Source organism: Borostomias antarcticus (genome assembly GCF_949987555.1).
Source record: "Borostomias antarcticus genome assembly, chromosome: 10".
Taxonomy (NCBI): domain Eukaryota; kingdom Metazoa; phylum Chordata; class Actinopteri; order Stomiiformes; family Stomiidae; genus Borostomias; species Borostomias antarcticus.
Window position 1 is genome coordinate 12,629,052 of NC_140243.1, and position 22,274 is coordinate 12,651,325.

The 22,274-nt window shown below is 47.9% G+C and overlaps 2 protein-coding genes across 6 annotated transcripts; one reads left to right on the forward strand and one right to left on the reverse strand.

Moving 5' to 3' along the window:
• Positions 1-147: 147 nt before the first annotated feature.
• LOC311313627 (tubulin beta chain) lies at positions 148-4,688 on the reverse strand (the record flags this gene model as incomplete). 4 transcript variants are annotated; one of them, XM_084443796.1, is made up of 5 exons in its annotated part: positions 148-960; positions 1,194-1,438; positions 1,548-1,658; positions 1,892-2,000; positions 4,632-4,688. In XM_084443796.1, the coding sequence occupies 5 exons, from the start codon at positions 4,686-4,688 to the stop codon at positions 148-150; spliced, it is 1,335 nt and encodes a 444-aa protein (XP_084299922.1). The 4 variants fall into 4 exon arrangements, with proteins under 4 accessions (XP_084299922.1, XP_084299923.1, XP_084299925.1 ...); XM_084443797.1 differs by having other exon boundaries at positions 1,548-1,663; positions 1,888-2,000; XM_084443799.1 differs by lacking the exon at positions 1,892-2,000 and having other exon boundaries at positions 4,640-4,688.
• Positions 4,689-5,544: 856 nt separating this feature from the next.
• Positions 5,545-20,882, forward strand: LOC311313580 (flotillin-1-like). 2 transcript variants are annotated; one of them, XM_084443739.1, is made up of 13 exons: positions 5,545-5,611; positions 6,205-6,261; positions 9,290-9,365; positions 10,090-10,180; positions 14,735-14,878; positions 15,035-15,154; positions 15,282-15,377; positions 15,684-15,836; positions 16,344-16,525; positions 17,733-17,778; positions 18,193-18,330; positions 18,708-18,872; positions 19,142-20,882. In XM_084443739.1, exons 2-13 carry the CDS (start codon positions 6,219-6,221, stop codon positions 19,148-19,150), a joined length of 1,263 nt encoding a protein of 420 aa, XP_084299865.1. In that variant the 5' UTR covers positions 5,545-5,611; positions 6,205-6,218; the 3' UTR covers positions 19,151-20,882. The 2 variants fall into 2 exon arrangements, with proteins under 2 accessions (XP_084299865.1, XP_084299864.1); XM_084443738.1 differs by having other exon boundaries at positions 14,735-15,154.
• Positions 20,883-22,274: the final 1,392 nt, after the last annotated feature.

A 22,274-nucleotide genomic window follows, 5' to 3' on the forward strand; every position in this document is an offset into this window, starting at 1 on the left:
ACAAAGGTGTCTGTTGTAATATTTCTCATTCAATTCTAGAATTGCTCAACAATTGTTGGACCCTTTTTAATAAAGTTGTTTTTCCAAATTACTCTGCTTCATTTTGGCCTCTTGATCTCTTCTTGGTCTTCACATCTGTTTGGGACTTCATGCGTCGTCATCAGCCTCCTCCTCAAACTCGCCCTCCTCCTCAGCGGTGGCGTCCTGGTACTGCTGGTACTCGGACACCAGGTCGTTCATGTTGCTCTCGGCCTCCGTGAACTCCATCTCATCCATGCCCTCACCCGTGTACCAGTGGAGGAAGGCCTTGCGGCGGAACATGGCGGTGAACTGCTCTGAGATGCGCTTGAACAGCTCCTGGATGGCCGTGCTGTTGCCGATGAAAGTAACCGCCATCTTGAGACCCCGTGGAGGAATATCACACACGGCCGTCTTGACGTTGTTGGGGATCCACTCCACGAAGTAGCTGCTGTTCTTGTTCTGCACGTTCAACATCTGCTCGTCCACCTCCTTCATGGACATACGCCCGCGGAAGACTGCGGCTACGGTGAGGTAGCGGCCATGGCGAGGGTCGCACGCCGCCATCATGTTCTTGGCGTCGAACACCTGCTGGGTGAGCTCGGGCACCGTCAGGGCGCGGTACTGCTGGCTCCCCCTGCTGGTGAGGGGGGCGAAGCCCGGCATGAAGAAGTGCAGGCGGGGAAAGGGCACCATGTTGACGGCCAGCTTGCGGAGGTCGGCATTGAGCTGGCCGGGGAAGCGAAGGCAGGTGGTCACCCCGCTCATGGTGGCCGACACCAGGTGGTTGAGGTCGCCGTAGGTGGGCGTGGTGAGTTTGAGCGTGCGGAAGCAGATGTCGTAGAGAGCCTCGTTGTCGATGCAGTAGGTCTCGTCCGTGTTCTCCACCAGCTGGTGGACGGAGAGGGTGGCATTGTAGGGCTCCACCACCGTGTCCGACACCTGACAGAGACACAGAGATGGGGGGAAAAGTGAGATAATACTGTAGAAAAAAGCAGAGAGAGAACGTTCATTTGTGATCATTTTATATCAGGCCTGAAATAGCATGTAATTAGCATGTAAATAGCATATAAATAGCATGTAAATAGCATGTAAAATAGCATATAAATATAATATAAATGCAACTGAAACTGTGTGTGCTAGCCGTGCTGGCTGTCCGGTGAAGTATACGGTACCTTAGGCGATGGCACCACGCTGAAGGTGTTCATGATGCGGTCGGGGTACTCCTCCCGGATCTTGCTGATCAGCAGGGTGCCCATGCCCGAGCCGGTGCCCCCGCCCAGGGAGTGGGTCAGCTGGAAGCCCTGGAGGCAGTCGCAGCTCTCGGCCTCCTTACGGACCACGTCCAGAACTGAATCCACCAGCTCGGCTCCTTCTGTGTAGTGGCCCTTGGCCCAGTTGTTGCCGGCACCACTCTGGCCTGAGGACAAGAGGAGAAGGAGGATGAGGAGGATGGAGGAGGAAGGCCGATATCGCTGCACTCAATGAGAAAAGCTTCAGGGTCAGCAGATAGGTTGTCATCTACCTACCGAACACAAAGTTGTCGGGTCTGAAGATCTGCCCAAAGGGTCCAGACCTCACTGAGTCCATGGTGCCAGGCTCCAGGTCGACCAGGATGGCCCTGGGCACGTATTTACCACCTCCATGACAGAGAGAGGGGGGAGGAGGAGAGGGAAGAGAGAGAGAGAGAGGCAGGACAGGAAGAGAGAGAGAGGGCACACAAAAAAATCAAACACTGCAGGGAAACCATGATTGTCTTAGCTACTGTGCCTGGAGCCAAGGGCAAGTGAATCTGTCATGCAAATTGTAAAACAAATTATATGTAAATGTAATGCAGTTATTTTACCTATAGCACTCTAAAATGGCTACCTACCCATAGCCTCATTGTAATAGACACTGATTCTGTCCAGCTGCAGGTCACTGTCTCCATGGTAGGTTCCTGTCGGGTCGATCCCATGTTCGTCGCTGATCACCTCCCAGAACTGCAGACAGGAAATGGAAGGAATCACATTTAGTTTCCTGGAATCCACAATACGGTCTGTCTCTGTGCACAAACCAGGGGGGGAGGCAGGGGACACAGTGCCAGGATTGCTTTTGGAGCCTTTTGTTGATTCTTGGCTATGCCTTTAGTCAAATCTCTGCCTCCTTAACACAATACAGCCATAATTTATATCTATTCATGGACTATGTCGGCAGAACAGAACAGAATAGTGCTATTGAGATGTTTCGTCCTGGGAGGAGAGGAGGAGTCCACAAAGGACCTACAGATTGTTCCCCAGGAAAATTAGAAAATGACCTCCCATTTGCAAGTGGTCACACTGGACTGAGGAAGCTGATTGTGTGGAGATCTGTATTCATGTCAGGCGCATCCCTGGAGGACCACACTGGAGGGTTTAATCCCATAGAAGGGTGTGTGTGTGTGTGTGTGTGTGTGTGTGTGTGTGTGTGTGTGTGTGTGTGTGTGTGTGTGTGTGTGTGTGTGTGTGTGTAATCTGGATAAGCAGCCTGTATTTCAGTTTAGCAGTTAGGACAGATGTGGGTCTTCCAGTGACATGGACTCAATATCCATGAGTTTTTCTAAAACCATGAAATACAAAAATTAGAAAGAGACAGGGAGTCAGGGAAAGAGACAGGGAGTCAGAGAAAGAGACAGGGAGTCAGGGAAAGAGAGGGAGTCAGAGAAAGAGACAGGGAGTCAGGGAAAGAGAGAGGGAGTCAGAGAAAGAGACAGGGAGTCAGGGAAAGAGACAGGGAGTCAGGGAAAGAGACAGGGAGTCTGGGAAAGAGACAGGGAGTCAGGGAAAGAGAGAGGGAGTCAGAGAAAGAGACAGGGAGTCAGGGAAAGAGACAGGGAGTCTGGGAAAGAGACAGGGAGTCAGAGAAAGAGACAGGGAGTCAGAGAAAGAGACAGGGAGTCAGGGAAAGAGACAGGGAGTCAGAGAAAGAGACAGGGAGTCAGAGAAAGAGACAGGGAGTCAGGGAAAGAGACAGGGAGTCAGAGAAAGAGTAGGAGTGAGGACAGAGATATGACTGATGGAAATCAGAGAGGAGATGGGCAGAACTGTCCTGAGAGAATCAGGACAATAAGCAGGGAGGCAATGTTACACCCTGACCCCAATTCAGCACCACGCCCACTTCAGCAGGGCTGTCAATCACATCCGGCGCCCTAACCACACCCAGGAGACTGCCTGACACCAATAACACTCCTCCCTGCCGGACTACTGCTATCCTGACACCAGATCAGACAAGACTCTGAAACGGACTCCCATGAATGAGGTCAAGATAACATGGCATAGTCCTTCTGGGTCAGGATTTCAAACCCCTTTGTCACCCGTCACTTTACTTTGAGTAGTTTTAGTCACTTGTTTACTGTCACAGTATTACAGTACCCTGGGGATTAATAAAGTCTTTATAACACATGTTTTAAAAAAAATCTGTGAGCTGTTGGCTGCATCTAGCCTGTGAACATAGAACAATATATTTTTTGTGAGGCGTGTATGATGTTATTCATGAGGCATTAATCTCCCATGTTTTCCTGCAGCTGAGCCAGTCTGATGACCTCACCCATCAGCTGCCCCCCCCCCCCATGTCTCATCTGGCTCGGAGGAAAGACAGTGATTAGATAAGAAAGAGGTAGACCCTGGTTTGCTGAACAGTAAAATCAACGTCAGCAGCAGCGGGGAAGGTCCACTAGAGTAATGGAGGTTTCCTATCAGATAAGAGTCCTGATGCTACCATTTAACACTCTCTGTGTCTCTGATTACATTGACTGGATCATATGCTGACTATGAGATAGTTATGTAGGTGATGGACCAGGATTACCTTCAAACAGCATAGTCATAGTAATTATATTCACACTAGGACTCTGTACTACTACATTTAAGCATCTGCAGCAAACTTTGACAGAGCACAACCATTGTTCATCCCTCAAACAGCTTATGTCAACCATTTCAGACTGGAGTATTTACTCTAAGGCTCGTCTCCTTTAGAGTCTGACCTAGAGAGAGAGTGGAAAGAACATCCACTTAGCATCTGCAGATGCAGGACATAATCGATACAGTTTATCCATCGATCACTCATAGAGAGGAACAGAAATATGAGGTCGGAATGATTCGTTATATCTGTCTCTGCAAGAGCAAACCCGCCTTGCCATACAAACTTTGACGGGAGGGGACAACAGAAGTAGATTTCAGACAATAATGATGCGGCCGGCTTTTTCTGCCATCATCAGCTGAATTGACTGTGAGGATGCGGACGCGCCCGGTGATAAGAACACAGTTCATATTTAGGTTTGTATTGTTTGGTAACTTGCAACTAATTACTTTATTCACCCCATACATTTATGCTAGTCTAGTCGGCTATTTTTATTTTTATTTTCAAGTTTGGGGTGAGTAAGTAGCATTGACAGTCATTAGGCTATATAGAGGATCAGTCGTCAGTTTTCTTAGCCTATGTATAGTGTTTCTAAGTTCAATAACTCAATCAACTAGCCTAGCATTTATATATGGAACACAACTGAGTGGACTGATCTGTTGTGTTCTGTGGCCCGATACGATGTATCCAAATGTACATTTCTGAATATCCTACATTTTGATCATATAGAAAATAATTACCTTAGCACCAATTTGGTTTCCGCACTGACCGGCCTGGATGTGCACGATCTCCCTCATTCTGGTGATAAAAGTTTGGAGACAAAGAGGAGGAGAAGGACCACTTCAGCAACAACAAGACTAGCACAAATTACTATTAAGTGGACAATGCCTTTATATCTCTGGACCGCGTCCAAAACCAGGCTGGGGTCGGGAACTGGGCGTGGCCAAATACGGACCCTGTGGTTTTTAATTGGAGATTGATTCGGACTAGGAGAGGGGCCAGAGTGGATTTCAGTGAGGAGACAGCTGTGCCACCGATAAAGGGACATTTCTGGGAAATATCTGGGAACTAGATAACTAAGATAACTCTTTGAAGCAATATCCACATATCTACAAACCTAACGTGTTTATCTCTCAATTCAATTTCAATTCGACTTTATTCCGGATTCGTGGTCCATATAAAAAAACAACAGTAGAAAAACACACAATACAAAACAAGAAAATATACGCCTCTCAATTACCATAGAGGATCTTGCGCCAGTGTTTCACGTTAGACGTAAATCTATTGTTACTTTTCCATGGGCTAGTTAAGACAATAATAACATCATTATCTCTGTTTCTTTTGGACTTTTTTTTAAAATTGTATTTCTGTCACACACATGCCACCCACCCGCACGCAGGAGAGCGAGCGATCTGCAGTGTCTATTAAAAACTCGCACAATGTCTTCTCTATCTAGCTCGCTGTATCTAGACAGCTGTATGGCTCCTTGTTTAGACCCCTGGCTCCTTGTCATGGCAGGCAACTAGTTTGCAATATTAATCTAAACCACTAGATGGCGACCGACGGCTATTTCATATCCAATGGGCGTGGTCAATATATGTGCCACATTGAAAATAGCTGCTAGGCGTTCCTGCCTTCCTGTAAGTCTGTCGCGATCACCCTGGAGAAGGACTGGCAACACACTTCGATTGAAGAAACCATTTAAACGTTTAGAAGACTTGTGAGTAGAAACGGAATATAATATCTCGATTGTAATCTTGCTGCAATACGTTTGTTCAACAATTTACAATATGTATTGTGTTAGCTAGCTAACGTAAATGTTGGCTTTTTTCCACCGTGTTGCTGCAACACGATAGTTATTTTCCAACCAGGGACCGTAGCCTGACGTTAGCTAGCATTCGGGTATCAATTTGCGTGGCTCAATGAAGGATTAATTCTCGTCTCCGGTATCATTGGCCTAGACAGCTAGTGCTAAATAAAGGCTATGGAAAGTTAGCCTAGCGGGAAAGCTAGCTGCTGTATGTTGTAACCCTCACGTGAACGTTTGCTAGATAAATTGCTAATCTAGTGCTAGCTTAGCTGGTATCAAATCGCTAGCTACACCCACCGCCCCCTAGAAGTCCCTGTCGCAGAGAAGAGTGGAGTGGCCATTCGGCCGCCCGGGTGATTGACACAAATATTTGACACTCAAATACGGTGTCACTGTGCGGTTTGTGGGCGTTTGTTTCCGTTTTTCTTCCGTTACCCACTGACAGGATATTATCCAGGATATTATGTTAATTATTTACACGATGCTGATGCTGTTATTCACAGTTCCCAAAACCAAGATGTTCTACACTTGCGGTCCCAACGAAGCCATGGTTGTATCCGGTAAGATGGAGTTTGACACGGCCCTTTAACTTAATGTGATTGTACTCCCTATCCCCTATTTTAGCTGCCAGGTTTTGGTCTAGTCGTAATGTGATGTCTAGGTTGTGATGATGCCAGGGCGTTTGCAAAGCTGTGGTATTCTCAGGTTCAGCAGAAATGTCATTGCTGTTTAGGCTACATTCCAATAATAACTAGAAAGTACATTTCCTGAAGAAAATATGAGGTGGGCTAGCTGCCCATGTCGGAGTACAGAACTGCTATGGGATGGTGCCCCCCCCCTTCCACAAATACCAAATACTACTACTGCTGCTACTACTATTATTATTATAAATACCAATTGTACTGTACTACTATAATATTAATATGAAAACTACTAGAAATACTACTACTGCTAGTACTACTATACACATACAACGTCTGCTAGTACTACTAGAAATAATATTGATATAAAAAGAAGTAGGCCTAATGTTAGAGTTAACATGTTGGCGTGTGGAAGAAAATAATCAAATGTTCAAGAAATCTTGGAAGAGATTAATCCAATCTTCTTTAATAATCACTGAATAGCACTTTATTCATTATGCATGCATGCATGGAGAGAAAAGGCTCATTGATAGCAACACCCCGGGCCCAGTCAGAGAGACTATACTGTAAGCAATAGAATTTATTTGACAGCAAGTAGGGTTGCACATTTCAAGGAATTTCATTAATCGGTAACTGTTAACCTTAAAGCAACACATCGCGATATTTGGACCTTTACTAAAATGTCTGGTGCTAATTCTCCAATTAGATTTACTAAAAGTAAGCTGAATCGTCCAAACAGTCTACTCAGAAAAATAATACATTGACATTTATTACCTTTTAAAACTTGCGCCCCCGGGACGCAGCATTCAGTCGAAGTGCGCATGTGCAACGTTGTGCTTAAACAACACAGTAGTAGCTAACTATTCCGGCGTCTTTAGATATCATGCGTTTTTTAGCTCAATGATATCATGGCGGAGGTGAGAAAACCGAAGCGAAACATCACGGAGGAAGCCAGAAAAAGAAAAAGACAATCTGATAGTGTTAAGACAGTACAACAGTGCACTTACTCGCAGAGCCTGTGGGGGTGCAGTTCCGAGAAAACCGGAGAAAACGCTATGTATTGCTTTAACAAACAATAGTGGATTAATTGATAAGAACGACCCACGCTGGACTGCGCTTTGCTCGCTTCATTTTTAGTACTCATAACTCCTACATACGTTATGAGATTTACTCCAAATTGCTCATGCTTGATGAACGTCGCATCTTGAACACATCTGTAAGTCAGTATTGCGTCATACCTACAGCGCCACCTACTGGTGAAACAGGAAGTCCTCATAACTCCTACATACGTTATCCAATTTACTCCAAATAGCTCAGGGTTGATGAAGGTCGCATCCTGAACACATCTGTGCATCAGCATTGAGTCATACTTATAGCGCCACCTACTGCTTACAGGAAGTCCTCATAACTCCTACATTATCCAATTTACCCCAAATTGCTCACGCTTCATGAAGGTCGCGTCCTGAACACATCTGTAGGTCAGTATTGAGTCATAGCGCCGCCTACAGGTCAAGCAGGAAGTCATCATAACTCCTACATACATTGTCCGATTTTCTCAAGCTTCATCAAGGTACCGTCCTGAACACATCTATGCGTCGGTATTGTCACAGTTTCTCTCAGTACTAGCACACCCTTTCGCATTTCATACCCAGAGGCAACACAATGCGATTATTGTCATGATTACATTTCATGCAACTCCCGTTGATAACGTTCGTTCCCCCAAAAAAGCTCCATTCCATTAAAGGACAATGCTCGTTTTTGACAACCTGGACCTTATTTACGGCATATTATAAGACGTTTCACTCACCGAGATAACTTTGGTGTAATTCCAAGTATATCCATGTAATGGCGGCGGACGGGGCACTGAGAATGCAGCTTCTAAAAAATCTATTTTCTGCCGCGAAACGGTTGTTTTCATCAATCTGTCTTTATGAATCGCTAGTTGTGCTTACATAGAGTGTAGGCCTGTTGTGGTTTTTCACATGCCTCTGTAATATGATCTTTAGAAACGTCTTTAGACACGAAATAGCTTCCCCACTTGCTCCAGCACACATGCACACAGCACGCAAGCGTTGCTCCAGCACGCTGTGCGCATGCGTGCTGGAGCAAGTGAGGAAGCGATTTCGTGTCTAAAGACGTTTCTAAAGATCATATTACAGAGGCATGTGAAAAACCACAACAGGCCTACACTCTATGTAAGCACAACTAGCGATTCATAAAGACAGATTGATGAAAACAACCGTTTCGTGGCAGAAAATAGATCTTTTAGAAGCTGCATTCTCAGTGCCCCGTCCGCCGCCATTACATGGATATACTTGGCTCACGCTGGATTTTAAATTTCTTCTACAGGCCTCCGAATTACACCAAAGTTATCTCGGTGAGTGAAAGGTCTTATAATATGCCGTAAATAAGGTCCAGGTTGTCAAAAACGAGTATTGTCCTTTAACAAACAATTAATCGAGTAAACAAATCTTACTCTAGTAAATTCTTATCGGCAATTAATCGATAGTCAATTAATTATTAACATCCCTAACAGCAAGCATAGCCGCATGCATTCTTCACTAGAAAACAAACAAAACATTCCTTTAACTTCCACCCTTGTGACTGACTGCCTAACGTCATGTGATCTCGTTGCACAAGTCTGTTGTCACAGGCTGCAGAAAAATTCCACAGGCTGCAGTGAAATTCCACCGTAGGAATGTGCAGCTTTACTCAACAATGGCTGCCAGAGTCTGTTGCATCATCTTTATTGATTTAATGTTGATCTGTGTTTACCTTTAATGTCATCATGGGATGTCTCAGTAGTCAGGGCTCTCTGTATTTGTGGTACTGGAGATGGATAAAGGTGTGCTCTGTTCATTGGGTCTGTTCTGAGCTCATGAGTAGGGTGGTACAGTAGGTCGGTACAGTAGGCCTACGACTTAAACTGTTGTTTTCTCTCCTCCAGGCTTTGGACGCTCTCCACCATTAATGATTGCTGGAGGAAGAGTGTTTGTCGTTCCATGCATTCAAAAGATCCAGAAGTATGTGTCTGATCTCACACTGTCAGTCCATTTGTCTGATCTCACACTGTCAGTCCATGTGTCTTATCTCACACTGTCAGTCTGTGTCTGATCGCACACTGTCAGTCCATGTGTCTGATCTCACACTGTCAGTCCATGTGTCTGATCTCACACTGTCAGTCCATGTGTCTGATCTCACACTGTCAGTCCATGTGTCTGATCTCACACTGTCAGTCCATGTGTCTGATCTCACACTGTCAGTCCATGTTTGCCTCTCTTCATTAAGTTTGAGTTTATTTATTTAAACAGGGACACTGCACATGAATCAATAGTAAGACTATAAATGAGCCAGATTTAGCCCCAATGGCTAATTTACACCTGCTGTCCCTCGCCAGATGTTTAAAAGGCAACCTGTAAAAAACAACAACATAGGAGATGCAATAGATTTATACATTACATTGCATTAGCCAATACAGAGATTAAAAACAGAATGACTCTAAAGACAATACCAGACAGATTAGTGTCTGTTCTTGCGGCCCTGAAAGAGGGAAACACCACTATCTTTTGTGGATGACATTGTTGTACTCTAGAATTCAGTCAGTGACCACACACTGGAGAATGCAAATTATTCTAAGCTTTTAATGCCACACAAATCTATGTGGCATTTGTGGCCCAGGCTCTTGGCCTATATGTGGTTGCGCTCTCCATGACTAACTTTTTCCTCTCTTCTTTCCCTCCATCTCAGGATCACTCTGAACACTCTGACTCTGAATGTGAAGAGTGACAAGGTGTACACCCGCCATGGAGTCCCCATCTCTGTGACTGGCATTGCCCAGGTACCCCCACCTCACCTGTCCCCTGACCAGCAGATGGCTAGGGATGTGCCCACTGACTGTTTTCACTGACGATTAGACGGTGGTTTTGTAACTGTCTATATAACTAGTTCAACTTGTATTGTTTTATTTTTATATGGACCTGTGTTTACAGTAAAGTTGCTCTGTCTAATAGAGGTGTAATGGAACAAAGCCTAGTTGATCTGTCTCATAGAGGTGTAATGGAACATAGCCTAGTTGATCTGTCTCATAGAGGTGTAATGGAACATAGCCTAGTTGATCTGTCTCATAGAGGTGTAATGGAACAAAGCCTAGTTGATCTGTCTCATAGAGGTGTAATGGAACATAGCCTAGTTGATCTGTCTCATAGAGGTGTAATGGAACAAAGCCTAGTTGATCTATCTCATAGAGGTGTAATGGAACATAGCCTAGTTGATCTGTCTCATAGAGGTGTAATGGAACATAGCCTAGTTGCTCTGTCTAATAGAGGTGTAATGGAACAAAGCCTAGTTGATCTATCTAATAGAGGTGTAATGGAACATAGCCTAGTTGATCTATCTAATAGAGGTGTAATGGAACATAGCCTAGTTGATCTGTCTCATAGAGGTGTAATGGAACATAGCCTAGTTGCTCTGTCTAATAGAGGTGTAATGGAACATAGCCTAGTTGATCTGTCTCATAGAGGTGTAATGGAACAAAGCCTAGTTGATCTATCTAATAGAGGTGTAATGGAACATAGCCTAGTTGATCTATCTAATAGAGGTGTAATGGAACATAGCCTAGTTGATCTGTCTCATAGAGGTGTAATGGAACATAGCCTAGTTGCTCTGTCTAATAGAGGTGTAATGGAACAAAGCCTAGTTGATCTGTCTAATAGAGGTGTAATGGAACATAGCCTAGTTGCTCTGTCTAATAGAGGTGTAATGGAACATAGCCTAGTTGATCTGTCTCATAGAGGTGTAATGGAACATAGCCTAGTTGCTCTGTCTAATAGAGGTGTAATGGAACATAGCCTAGTTGATCTGTCTCATAGAGGTGTAATGGAACATAGCCTAGTTGCTCTGTCTAATAGAGGTGTAATGGAACATAGCCTAGTTGCTCTGTCTAATAGAGGTGTAATGGAAGATAGCCTAGTTGATCCGTGATCTGGATGGATCGCCCTCCACGGTTTGGCATGTATGTAAGGTCCTGGACCTACGCTTGAAGAAATAAGACTAAAGAGTTTAAACGTGATGTTTTAATTACAAAAACATGTGTAAGCCTGGGTATTGCACAAAAAACGTTTATAAAATAAAAAATAAAAGTCTGCACGCTTATCATCATCACGTCGGCGGGTAAATTCTAGTCGGAAGGAAGGAAGGAAGGATTGACGGACGGAAGGAAGGAAGGATTGAAGGAAGGAAGGAAGGATTGACAACAGGCTGAGATGAATATGAAATATACAGTATGGTTTCATATTTAATTATGAAGCTATACTTACATGGTCTACATGTTGTGGTGTAAGAACAGGATGGCTCCACGGTGGATGGTTTCAGAGCGGTTCTTCTCTGCTCTCTCTCGTTCGGCGAGCTGCTCTGCTCTGCTCTCACAGCTGCTGCTGCTTGCTGGGATGCACAGGACCCATCTGGCTAACTTGGCCAGCTTTGGGTAGTGGACTTGGACTTTGGACTTTGGGTAGTGTCCACTGTTTTTTCTCCACATCCTAGTAGATCCCTCTCGTCCTCCATGACATGCTTCTGTGATAGATACATGGTCACTTCATCCTCATCGACATGGCCAAAAGCATCATCTTGGTTCTCCCATTCAGCAACATCTTCTTTGCTGCTGGCGGCTCGCCAGAGTCCCTCACCGGTGGCCTCTCGCTTTCTTCTGCGTCTTCCTCCATCTTTGGAGCGGTCAGGGTGCGGACGCGGTCGTGTACTTCAGCTCTCTCATGAGTTGACATCATCCTCGTTTGATTGAATTTGGGCCAGAGGAAAAGAGCAACTTTGTGCAGCATGTCTACTTGGATTTTCTGCTCTAGAAACACAGCATGTCTCTGGCTAGCTGTTCCGTGTCCAGGGGAGAAGGCTGGCGGTGTCTCTTCAGTTTCTCAAACCAGAGGCAAACGAAGTTCAGGGTGGCACATTTCTCCCCTCCCAGCTCTCTTGAGTATCGTAGAATGGATGCAAAAAAAACAATCAAAAAGCCCAGTGTGTCTGGTGCAACGTTTTCGATGTGCACAAGCTCATCGCGGGTCTCCAACTTCTCCCGTAGCTTGGCGTAAACGTCCTGCACCAACTTGAGGGTGAGGAGAACGCTGCTGAATCTCGTGTCCCCCATCTGTAGCAACGTCTTGGATAATTGCGCAGCCAGGCCAGATTGTTTCACATACCTCACGAGTTCCTTGGCAGCAGATATGGTCTCTCCAATATCCGGTGAGTCTTCTCTTTTGTCTTCTCCGTACATGCCTGGGAAATGGTGCTGCGCTGGGCCAGGATGGACTGAGCCAGGATGGACTAAGCCAGGACACGACCATGTGAAGCACCAACATGGATCAGCTCTTGAGCTAACGTTAGCTCTTCAAAGCCCTCTCCATTGCCGACATAAAATGGCCTCACCTTGCAACACATTTCTCTGTGATGGACGGCTTTGTTGTCAGTGGGACTTGTGGTAAGGAATGCGGACACTGAGGGCTGACCTCAGTCATGACCTGTCCTCTCCTGTCCTGAGGAGACAGGCCTTCGCCACGTGCCGGTTGAGCGTCGAGGTCCCCGTCTTTCAGCTATCGAATGTTAGCAAGGCGTCACACTTTAAACGCTGGGCGTCGCCGACGCAAATGTTCTCACGGTTGACATCTTATTTGAAGTTGCTCCACACCTCTGAGCTTTTCTGGCTATTATGAGACAGTGAACTCTCCAGATTTACTCTTTTTTTCTTCCCCTCGTCCAGCTCCATCTTCTTGCTCGCTAGCAGACCTCAATGTTGACTGTGTTGTTTGGCGCGCGCCACTGAGGCAGCTGGGATTTGGAAGGGAAGAAAGTAGGCTCACACGTTCATTATTATAATGCTATAATAGTATAATGTAGCCTATTACATAGGGCTGCACGATAATGACAAAAGATAATAATTGCGATTATTTGCTTCAAAATGGTAATTGCGATTAATATTTCAAAGTAATAGCTTTAACTCTGCACAGTTTGCATATGACCTGCTGGGCTTGAGCGACATCCTCTTTTTCGTAACCACTCAGCAGAAACGCATGTGATTGGTCAGACAGCATAAGCGCCTGTGATTCGTCCGTGTAGTCCTAGCACACTCAATTCAAAGCAAAATTATTAATCACATTAATTACGGCCTTTTGCGATTAGTTAATTGCGGAGGTCATAATCGCAATTTCGATTAATTCACGATTAATTGTGCAGCCCTGCTATTACATACGTCTTTTACATTACTAAAAATAAAAACACAAGCCCGACCTGACCCGACCCGACCTGAGGCGAACGGATGGAGATTCCCGCCCAGGGTTGGGTTTGGGTGTCGGGCCAAGAATCACAACTCTACCATAAACGTTATCTTGTTATCATCGGGACAGAGAGAATGAGACAGTCTTCTTCTATGAAGGAGGAAACACGAGAAATCTTCCAGTGCAAATAAAAAAAATCAAAACAATAGGCCTATTGTGCAAAGAACCCTAGCCTGCAGTCTGGGAAGCGTTGGGCCTTCCCACGCCACCACAGAAGTGCGTCTTCCCTCAGTCCAGCATTGCTCCAGCGCATCTTGAATATATTAGCCTGTGTTCAGTTCAGCTGACTAGTATTTCCTGAACGACTAGCAGAAGCTGTGGCGTATAAACATCTCTCTGCGCACATCCCAACGCTCTGCCACCACATCCATACGCTCTGCCACTACATCCCTCATCCAATCACGGATGTGTCTTTGTTGCTCACTCACTTCCACATCTGTCAGATGTTTGACCTTTGAACTGCGATGTGAACAGTCAGTATTACAAAACGGATCTGAAAAGCAAAATGGACTTCTGGCAGCAGTCTGGGTCCCCCCCCCCCCAGACCCAACTACCCCAGCACCTTTACCAGCTGGGTTCCCCCCCCAGACCCATCTACCCCAGCACCTTTACCAGCTGGGTTCCCCCCCCAGACCCATCTACCCCAGCCCCTTTACCAGCTGGGTCCCCCCCCCCCAGACCCATCTACCCCAGCACCTTTACCAGCTGGGTCCCCCCCCCCCCCAGACCCATCTACCCCAGCCCCTTTACCAGCTGGGTCCCCCCCCCCCCCCAGACCCATCTACCCCAGCCCCTTTACCAGCTGGGTCCCCCCCCCCAGACCCATCTACCCCAGCCCCTTTACCAGCTGGGTCCCCCCCCCCCCCAGACCCATCTACCCCAGCCCCTTTACCAGCTGGGTCCCCCCCCCCAGACCCATCTACCCCAGCCCCTTTACCAGCTGGGTCCCCCCCCCCCCCAGACCCATCTACCCCAGCACCTTTACCAGCTGGGTTCCCCCCTCCAGACCCATCTACCCCAGCCCCTTTACCAGCTGGGTTCCCCCCCCCCAGGTGAAGATCCAGGGGCAGAACAAGGAGATGTTGGCCACGGCCTGCCAGATGTTCATGGGCAAGTCGGAGGCGGAGGTGGCCCAGATCGCCCTGGAGACGCTGGAGGGGCATCAGAGAGCCATCATCGCCCACCTGACTGTGGAGGTGGGATACACACACACACGCGCGTACACACACTCGTGTGCACACACGCACGCGCGCGCGCACACACACACACAAATCCAATCTGCTTTAACCGGTTGGTGCTGCTCTGCTGTACTCAGTCGGTCTTCTCTCCCCCCCGCGCGGCGCCCCCTGCAGGAGATCTACCAGGACCGTAAGAAGTTCTCAGAGCAGGTGTTCAAGGTGGCGTCCTCTGACCTGGTCAACATGGGCATCGGTGTGGTCAGCTACACGCTCAAAGACGTTCACGATGACCAGGTACCGGTCCTGTCACCCTCCACAGCAGGGGCTGCTAGCAGTTGCACATCACCTAGCGCTTTCTCAACCCCTCCCCTCCCTCTCTCTGTGTCTCTCTCTGTGTCTCTCTCTCTCCCCCCCCCCCCAGGATTACCTGACCTCCCTGGGGAAGGCCAGGACTGCGCAGGTGCAGAAGGACGCCAGGATCGGAGAGGCTCAGTACAAACGGGACGCAGTTATCAGGGTAACAACAACAAACACAAAACCTGTCTCTCTGTTTGGCTTAGTGTATCTCTCTCTTGTCTCTCTCCCTCTCACTCACTCTCTCTCTCTCTCTGTCTCTCTCTGTCTCCCTCTCTCTCTCCCTCCCTCCCTCCCCCCTCTCTCTCCCTCTCTCCCTCCCCCTCCCTCTCTCCCTCCCTCCCCCTCTCTCTCCCTCCCTCCCCCTCTCTCTCCCTCCCTCCCCTCTCTCTCTCTCTCTCCCTCCCTCTCTCTCCCTCTCTCTCTCTCTCTCTCTCTCTCTCTAACTCTGTTCTCCTCCCTCCCCTAGGAAGCCCATGCGATGCAGGAGAAGGTGTCGGCTCAGTATGTGAATGAGATCCAGATGGCCAAGGCCCAGAGAGACTTCGAGCTGAAGAAGGCCTCCTACGACTACGAGGTCAACACCAAGAAGGCGGAGTCCGAGATGGCCTACCAGCTCCAGGTACCACACTCACACTGGGCTCCAGCTGATGACATCATTATCAGGAGACAAGCTAGAGGCAGAGGTTCAAGTTCATGAACCCATCACCAGGGATTGAGTTGCATTCGGACTGAGCGGCAGGCTGACATGGAAGTTGATCCTTTTCATGCGTCATTGAAGACTTCCTTTCTTTACATTATTCAGTTTTATTTATTTATTTTAGCTTTATTTTTTTACAGGGACAATGCACACCAATCAACAATTTTAGGAACATTTTAGTAAATGAGCCCTCATAGTAAATGTGCCAGTGTTAGCTGAGTAGCTAGTTTTCAACTGCTGTCCCTGGGCAAGATGTTAAGTGCCAGATAAAAACAGTAAGAAAGACATTTTTTAAAAACAGATTAGGAAAATAAATGAAAATATAATACAAAATGCAGAGAGAATACAAGACAGATTACAACGACAGAAAGCAAGGCCAGTACCAGACAACAGATGACCCCGACCCACGCCGACCCCTCCGTCTCCCAGGTGGCCAAGACCAAGCAGCGCATTGAGGAGGAGAAGATGCAGGTGCAGGTGGTGGAGCGCAGTCAGCAGATCATGCTCCAGGAGCAGGAGATCACGCGCAGGGAGAAGGAGCTAGAGGCCCGCGTGAAGAAGCCCGCCGAGGCCGAGAGATACCGCCTGGAGAGACTGGCGGAGGCGGAGCGGTGAGTTTGCGAGATACCGCCTGGAGAGACTGGCGGAGGCGAAGCGGTGAGTCTGAGAGATACCGCCTGGAGAGACTGGCGGAGGCGAAGCGGTGAGTCTGAGAGATACCGCCTGGAGAGACTGGCGGAGGCGGAGCGGTGAGTTTGCGAGATACCGCCTGGAGAGACTGGCGGAGGCGAAGCGGTGAGTCTGAGAGATACCGCCTGGAGAGACTGGCGGAGGCGAAGCGGTGAGTCTGAGAGATACCGCCTGGAGAGACTGGCGGAGGCGAAGCGGTGAGTCTGAGAGATACCGCCTGGAGAGACTGGCCGAGACGGAGCGGTGAGTCTGAGAGATACCGCCTGGAGAGACTGGCGGAGGCGGAGCAGTGAGTGAGAGCTGCAGGATGCTCGGGGTCACAGCTGAGATCGGCAAGATCGTTTTCTGATCTGCACAAACGGATCTCTATGGAGAGTATCCAGGTTGATTTGCAATGACATCCTGTAACTTTAACACAGCTGGAGGACAGGACTGAACACAGGCTCATTAGCATATTATACACCCTCCTCACTGACTGAACACAGGCTCATTAGCATATTATACACCCTCCTCACTGACTGAACACGCTGTGTACCGTACCTCTCCTCTGAGCTTGGGTTAGAGTCGGTCAGCTTGACCATCTCTCTGACCCGTCTCTCTGACCTGTCTCTCCATCTCTCTGACTCGTCTCTCCGTCTCTCTGACCTGTCTCTCCATCTCTCTGACCCGTCTCTCCACCTCTCTGACCCGTCTCTCCACCTCTCTGACCCGTCTCTCCACCTCTCTGACCCGTCTCTCCATCTCTCTGACCCGTCTCTCCACCTCTCTGACCCGTCTCTCCATCTCTCTGACCCGTCTCTCCACCTCTCTGACCCGTCTCTCCACCTCTCTGACCCGTCTCTCCACCTCTCTGACCCGTCTCTCCACCTCTCTGACCCGTCTCTCCACCTCTCTGACCCGTCTCTCCATCTCTCTGACCCGTCTCTCCACCTCTCTGACCCGTCTCTCCATCTCTCTGACCCGTCTCTCCATCTCTCTGACCCGTCTCTCCACCTCTCTGACCCGTCTCTCCACCTCTCTGACCCGTCTCTCCACCTCTCTGACCCGTCTCTCCACCTCTCTGACCCGTCTCTCCACCTCTCTGACCCGTCTCTCCATCTCTCTGACCCGTCTCTCTTTGGTTCACAGTCTGCAGCTCATCATGGAGGCTGAGGCCGAGGCAGAATCCATCAGAGTGAGTCCACCAGCCCTGCACTCTCTCTATATCTCTCTATCTCTCTATATATATCTCTCTCTATATCTCTCTATCTCTCTCTATATCTCTCCCCTCTCTCTCCCTCCCTCTCTCTCTCTCTTCCATAAGTGCTCCCCTGTTTCCTCTCCTCCTTCACTCCCATCAGTCTCTCCTACTCTAGGGGTCGATATCTCTGCATGCCTACCGGCTCCTCTTGTGACCGGCTGTCTCACTCACCCACTTAATTCTCCCCCCCCCCCCCCCCTCTTTCTCTCTCTCCCCCCCCCTCTCTCTCCCTCTCCCCCCCCTCTCTCTCCTTCTCCCCCAATCTCTCTCCCCCCCCCCCTCTCTCTCTCTCTCCCTCTCTCACTTTCTCCCCCCCCCCTCTCTCTCTCTCTCTCTCTCTCTCTCTAGATGAAGGGGGATGCGCAGGCTTTTGCCGTGGAGGCTAAGGGTCGTGCCGAGGCAGAGCAGATGTCCAAGAAGGCCGAGGCGTTCAAGCAGTACAAGGAGGGAGCCATGGTGGACATGCTGCTGGAGAAGCTGCCTCTGGTCAGTCTGGACACCACCGCTACACTGGGACTGACCATGAACTGACTGGTCTCTGGTCAGTCTGGACACCACAGCTACACTGGGACTGACCATGAACTGACTGGTCTCTGGTCAGTCTGGACACCACAGCTACACTGGGACTGACCATGAACTGACTGGTCTCTGGTCAGTCTGGACACCACAGCTACACTGGGACTGACCATGAACTGACTGACTGACTGATCTCTCTCTTTGATGGGAGAAGTATGGATGGTCTGTAACTCTTGTGTTGGTCACCTGACCCCTGACCCTCAGATGGTCTGTAACTCTTGTGTTGGTCACCTGACCCCCGGATGGTCTGTAACTCTTGTGTTGGTCTCCTGACCCCTGACCCCCAGATTGCCGAGGAGATCAGCAAGCCTCTGTCCAAGGCCCAGAAGATCACCATGGTTTCCAGTGGGGGGGCGGAGGTGGGCGCGGCCAAGCTGGCGGGGGAGGTCCTGGAGATCATGACCAGACTACCCGCCGCTGTGGAGAAACTCACCGGAGTCAACATCTCAATGGTGTGTGTGTGTGTGTGTGTTCATGTGTACGTCTGTGTGTGTGTGCGCACGCTGCTACTAATCACATTTACATTTTCAAGATCGATAATGCATTTTTTCCCTAAAGTCGATGACTAGTCGACTAGAAGTTAGCGTATTTATTCAACAGCCCTAGTGTGCGTACATGTGTGCGCGCGCACGTATACGCATGTGCGTCAAACAAGGCCATGTGTGTCCGTCCTTTGGACCAGTTGTGTTGCTACACACTAACGCCTCCTCTGTCTCCTCAGGTGTCTTGAATGTGCGTGGGGCGAAGCAGAGAGCAGCGAACACTCTGGACTGGTCGACATGGAGCGCCATACCACCCTCCAGCGCCTATAACCACTACTCCTTCATTAGCTTCTTCCTTTCTCTCTGTCTCTCTGTGTGTCTCTCTGTCTGTCTTCATACCCGTGTCCAGCCTGCAGTCTAAACATGGGCTGTTCTACTTGTTTGATTGTGGCAGAAGCAGGCGCTCCCCTGTCCACCCCTGCTGTCCAAGACCAGCTGACACTTAGGGGAGGCCATAGTGCACTAGATTCCTTTACTCTTTTGTAGTATATTTCTAGTATGTAGTATTTTTTACTCTTTCTTCTTTCCGTTAATCAGCTACTGCTGATAGCTACATACTTTTAGATTTTCAGGACTGATACTTGGTTGGTTAGTTTAGGAGGGACTTGCAGTTTCAGTGCCTTGTTGTTATTGTTGTTGTTGGATGCCATAGAAATGTGTTTGTGTGACATCACTACTGCTAGCATGACTATCAGAGGACTTTGTTTCTCATATCAAAGGTTGAATTTGTCTTTTATTCCTTTTTTTTTCTGTGTAACGTTGTGAACTGCTTGGTCAGCTGTGCGTTTAGCTGTATTCACGCTGCCCTCTGACCTTACGACCTTAGACCAGACGAGGCTGACCTAACTAACCCTGACCCAACTAACCCTGACCTAACTAACCCGTATTCATGGGCCACGCTAACCTTGCTAACCCTTCGTCTGCCCACTAATCTCTCAGTGCTGATGTCCTGGAATAGCCAGTCTTCAGTTAGTGTCATAAATGTTGTTACTAGTCCTGCATGCCGAGCATGAGAGGTGCTCTGGATGTCTGAGCTGCTCTGTGGAGGAGGGTTTGGATGTCTGAGCTGCTCTGTGGAGGAGGGTTTGGATGTCTGAGCTGCTCTGTGGAGGAGGGTTTGGATGTCTGAGCTGCTCTGTGGAGGAGGGTTTGGATGTCTGAGCTGCTCTGTGGAGGAGGGTTTGGAGGAAGGTGGGTTCAGCTGATGTGAATGAAGGTAAAGGAAGTGGGTGGTGTGAAGATTCAGAGAGTGACTGAGTGTGCTGTTGGCTTTGACTGCTGCACCGTCACAACTCTGAAGTTATGTAGGTCAGGTGGAATTTTCTTTTTGTGCAGCTTACTGCAGTAACCGCCTGCTTGAGGTCTGAGGTGTGTTTTAGCGCAGATGCATGTGTGTGATTGGTCCACGCTGGTCTGGGTGGGTGTGGCACTGGACCTGCAGAATTTGGACTGACGACGTTTTATTCAGTTTATTAAGTTTTGATTTCTGTTTTAACCAGGACTTCTTTGATGTTTCTTAACCTGCATTCCTATCCTCAGAAACCTTTCTCTTCCTGAACAAAACTCCAAAGTCAGTCTATGCATTTTGTTACCGCTAAGTGCCTGGATACATTTAAAGCTTTCTCACTCCTCTAAATCTGAAGAGAGATTCCAAATTCCAAAGTTCATGTCACCATGGTGGCGTTTAGTGAAGCTCCAGATCCAGACTGCCTCTTGGTCTTTTCTATCTCTGAACAACTAACCTCCCAGCTTCGTATTAACCCGTTTACACAACTCATTCATCTGTATCTGTCATTGACTGTCTCCCTTTAAGCTGCCAAAACAATGCTTGCTTGACATGTAGTGTGAAGGTATATGCAAATGCATTCATTTAATATGAGAAATGTATGTGAGATCTCTAAAATCATAAACATTATAAAAATGTATAGACACTCATTTTGTAACTGAAACCTGTTTTTTAGTGTGTGTGTTTTTTTCAATGGAGTTACATAAAGGGAAGTGTCGACTAGGCATACAGAATGGTGTAAAAACTACAATTAATGCAGCCTTCACCCTTGCTCTATTTGAAAAGGTTAACTTTATTAAAACATCTACAAAAATAGACAACAATGAATTACAATGGCATCAAGGTAGCAAGCTTTCTACAAGGAAATGAAAGACCCCAAAAAGTAAAAGAATTTCCATATATTAGTGAACAAAATTAGAATTCCGTTCTTAAAATATGTACACACCATTAGGTTCAGCATTAAAGACAAAGGACCAAGCCACTGACATCAAGGAGTGTCTAAGTACATACAGTATATATAAAAATATGGGTTAAGTTCAACTACAGTGTATCAAAAATGATCAATCGAATGGCACATACTGTATTCAAATGGGACGACCAATCACACTCATTCAATCAGTAAACGGATTACTTGATAATCTTGATCAAAGCAGACAGACACACTTCTGTACAGTCAGTAAGGTAGACGGTCTACCGTGGTCAGCTTATGCAGGTTTATAGGGGATAATACAGGCCAACGCCAGAGATACACACTGCTTCACTCTCAGGTCTTAGTCTGGACACTGGGCTGACCGCACTCTGCTCATCTGCGTTTACATCTCAGGCAACATTGTGACACCAGAGACGTGGGTCATAATGTTCGGCTCTGATGGGAGTTCTGGATCCAGAGACGTGGGTCATAATGTTTCTGTCTGATTGGAGTTCTGGGTTCAGAGACGTGGGTCATAATGTTCGGGTCTGTTGGGAGTTCTGGATCCAGAGACGTGGGTCATAATGTTCGGCTCTGATGGGAGTTCTGGATCCAGAGACGTGGGTCATAATGTTTCTGTCTGATTGGAGTTCTGGGTTCAGAGACGTGGGTCATAATGTTCGGGTCTGTTGGGAGTTCTGGATCCAGAGACGTGGGTCATAATGTTCTGGTCTGATGGGAGTTCTGGATCCAGAGACGTGGGTCATAATGTTCTGGTCTGATGGGAGTTCTGGGTTCAGACGCCACGGGAGCAGAGGGACTCGGATACAGGGTTTAAAGTGCGGCTGGTTTGTGTAAGTATCACTTCGCCTGGGGCTGCGCATGGACGAACTGCTGCTGTAACTGGTACAACATCCCCCTCCCTTCCCCTTCCTGCTGACCTCACACACCCTCTTAGGCCCCCGCCCCCCGTCTCTCAGCTGGTGTCTGTCAGCAGACATTCCACTTTCCTGTTCAGATCTGCAGCGGTGCGCCCCCTGCCTGCATCCTCAGGTCGGTGCGGGGACCGGACCAAATCAGACCAGCTCTCTGCGGCTCCCCGATCAAGGAAGGTTGA

Bases quoted from the DNA above. Each gene is read 5' to 3' on its own strand.
- LOC311313580 (XM_084443738.1), top strand. From the start codon at position 6,219: ATGTTCTACACTTGCGGTCCCAACGAAGCCATGGTTGTATCCG. The intron at 15,155-15,281 runs GTACCGGTCCTG...CCCCCCCCCCAG, and splicing joins AAGACGTTCACGATGACCAG to GATTACCTGACCTCCCTGGG. The intron at 17,779-18,192 runs GTGAGTCCACCA...CTCTCTCTCTAG, and splicing joins CCGAGGCAGAATCCATCAGA to ATGAAGGGGGATGCGCAGGC.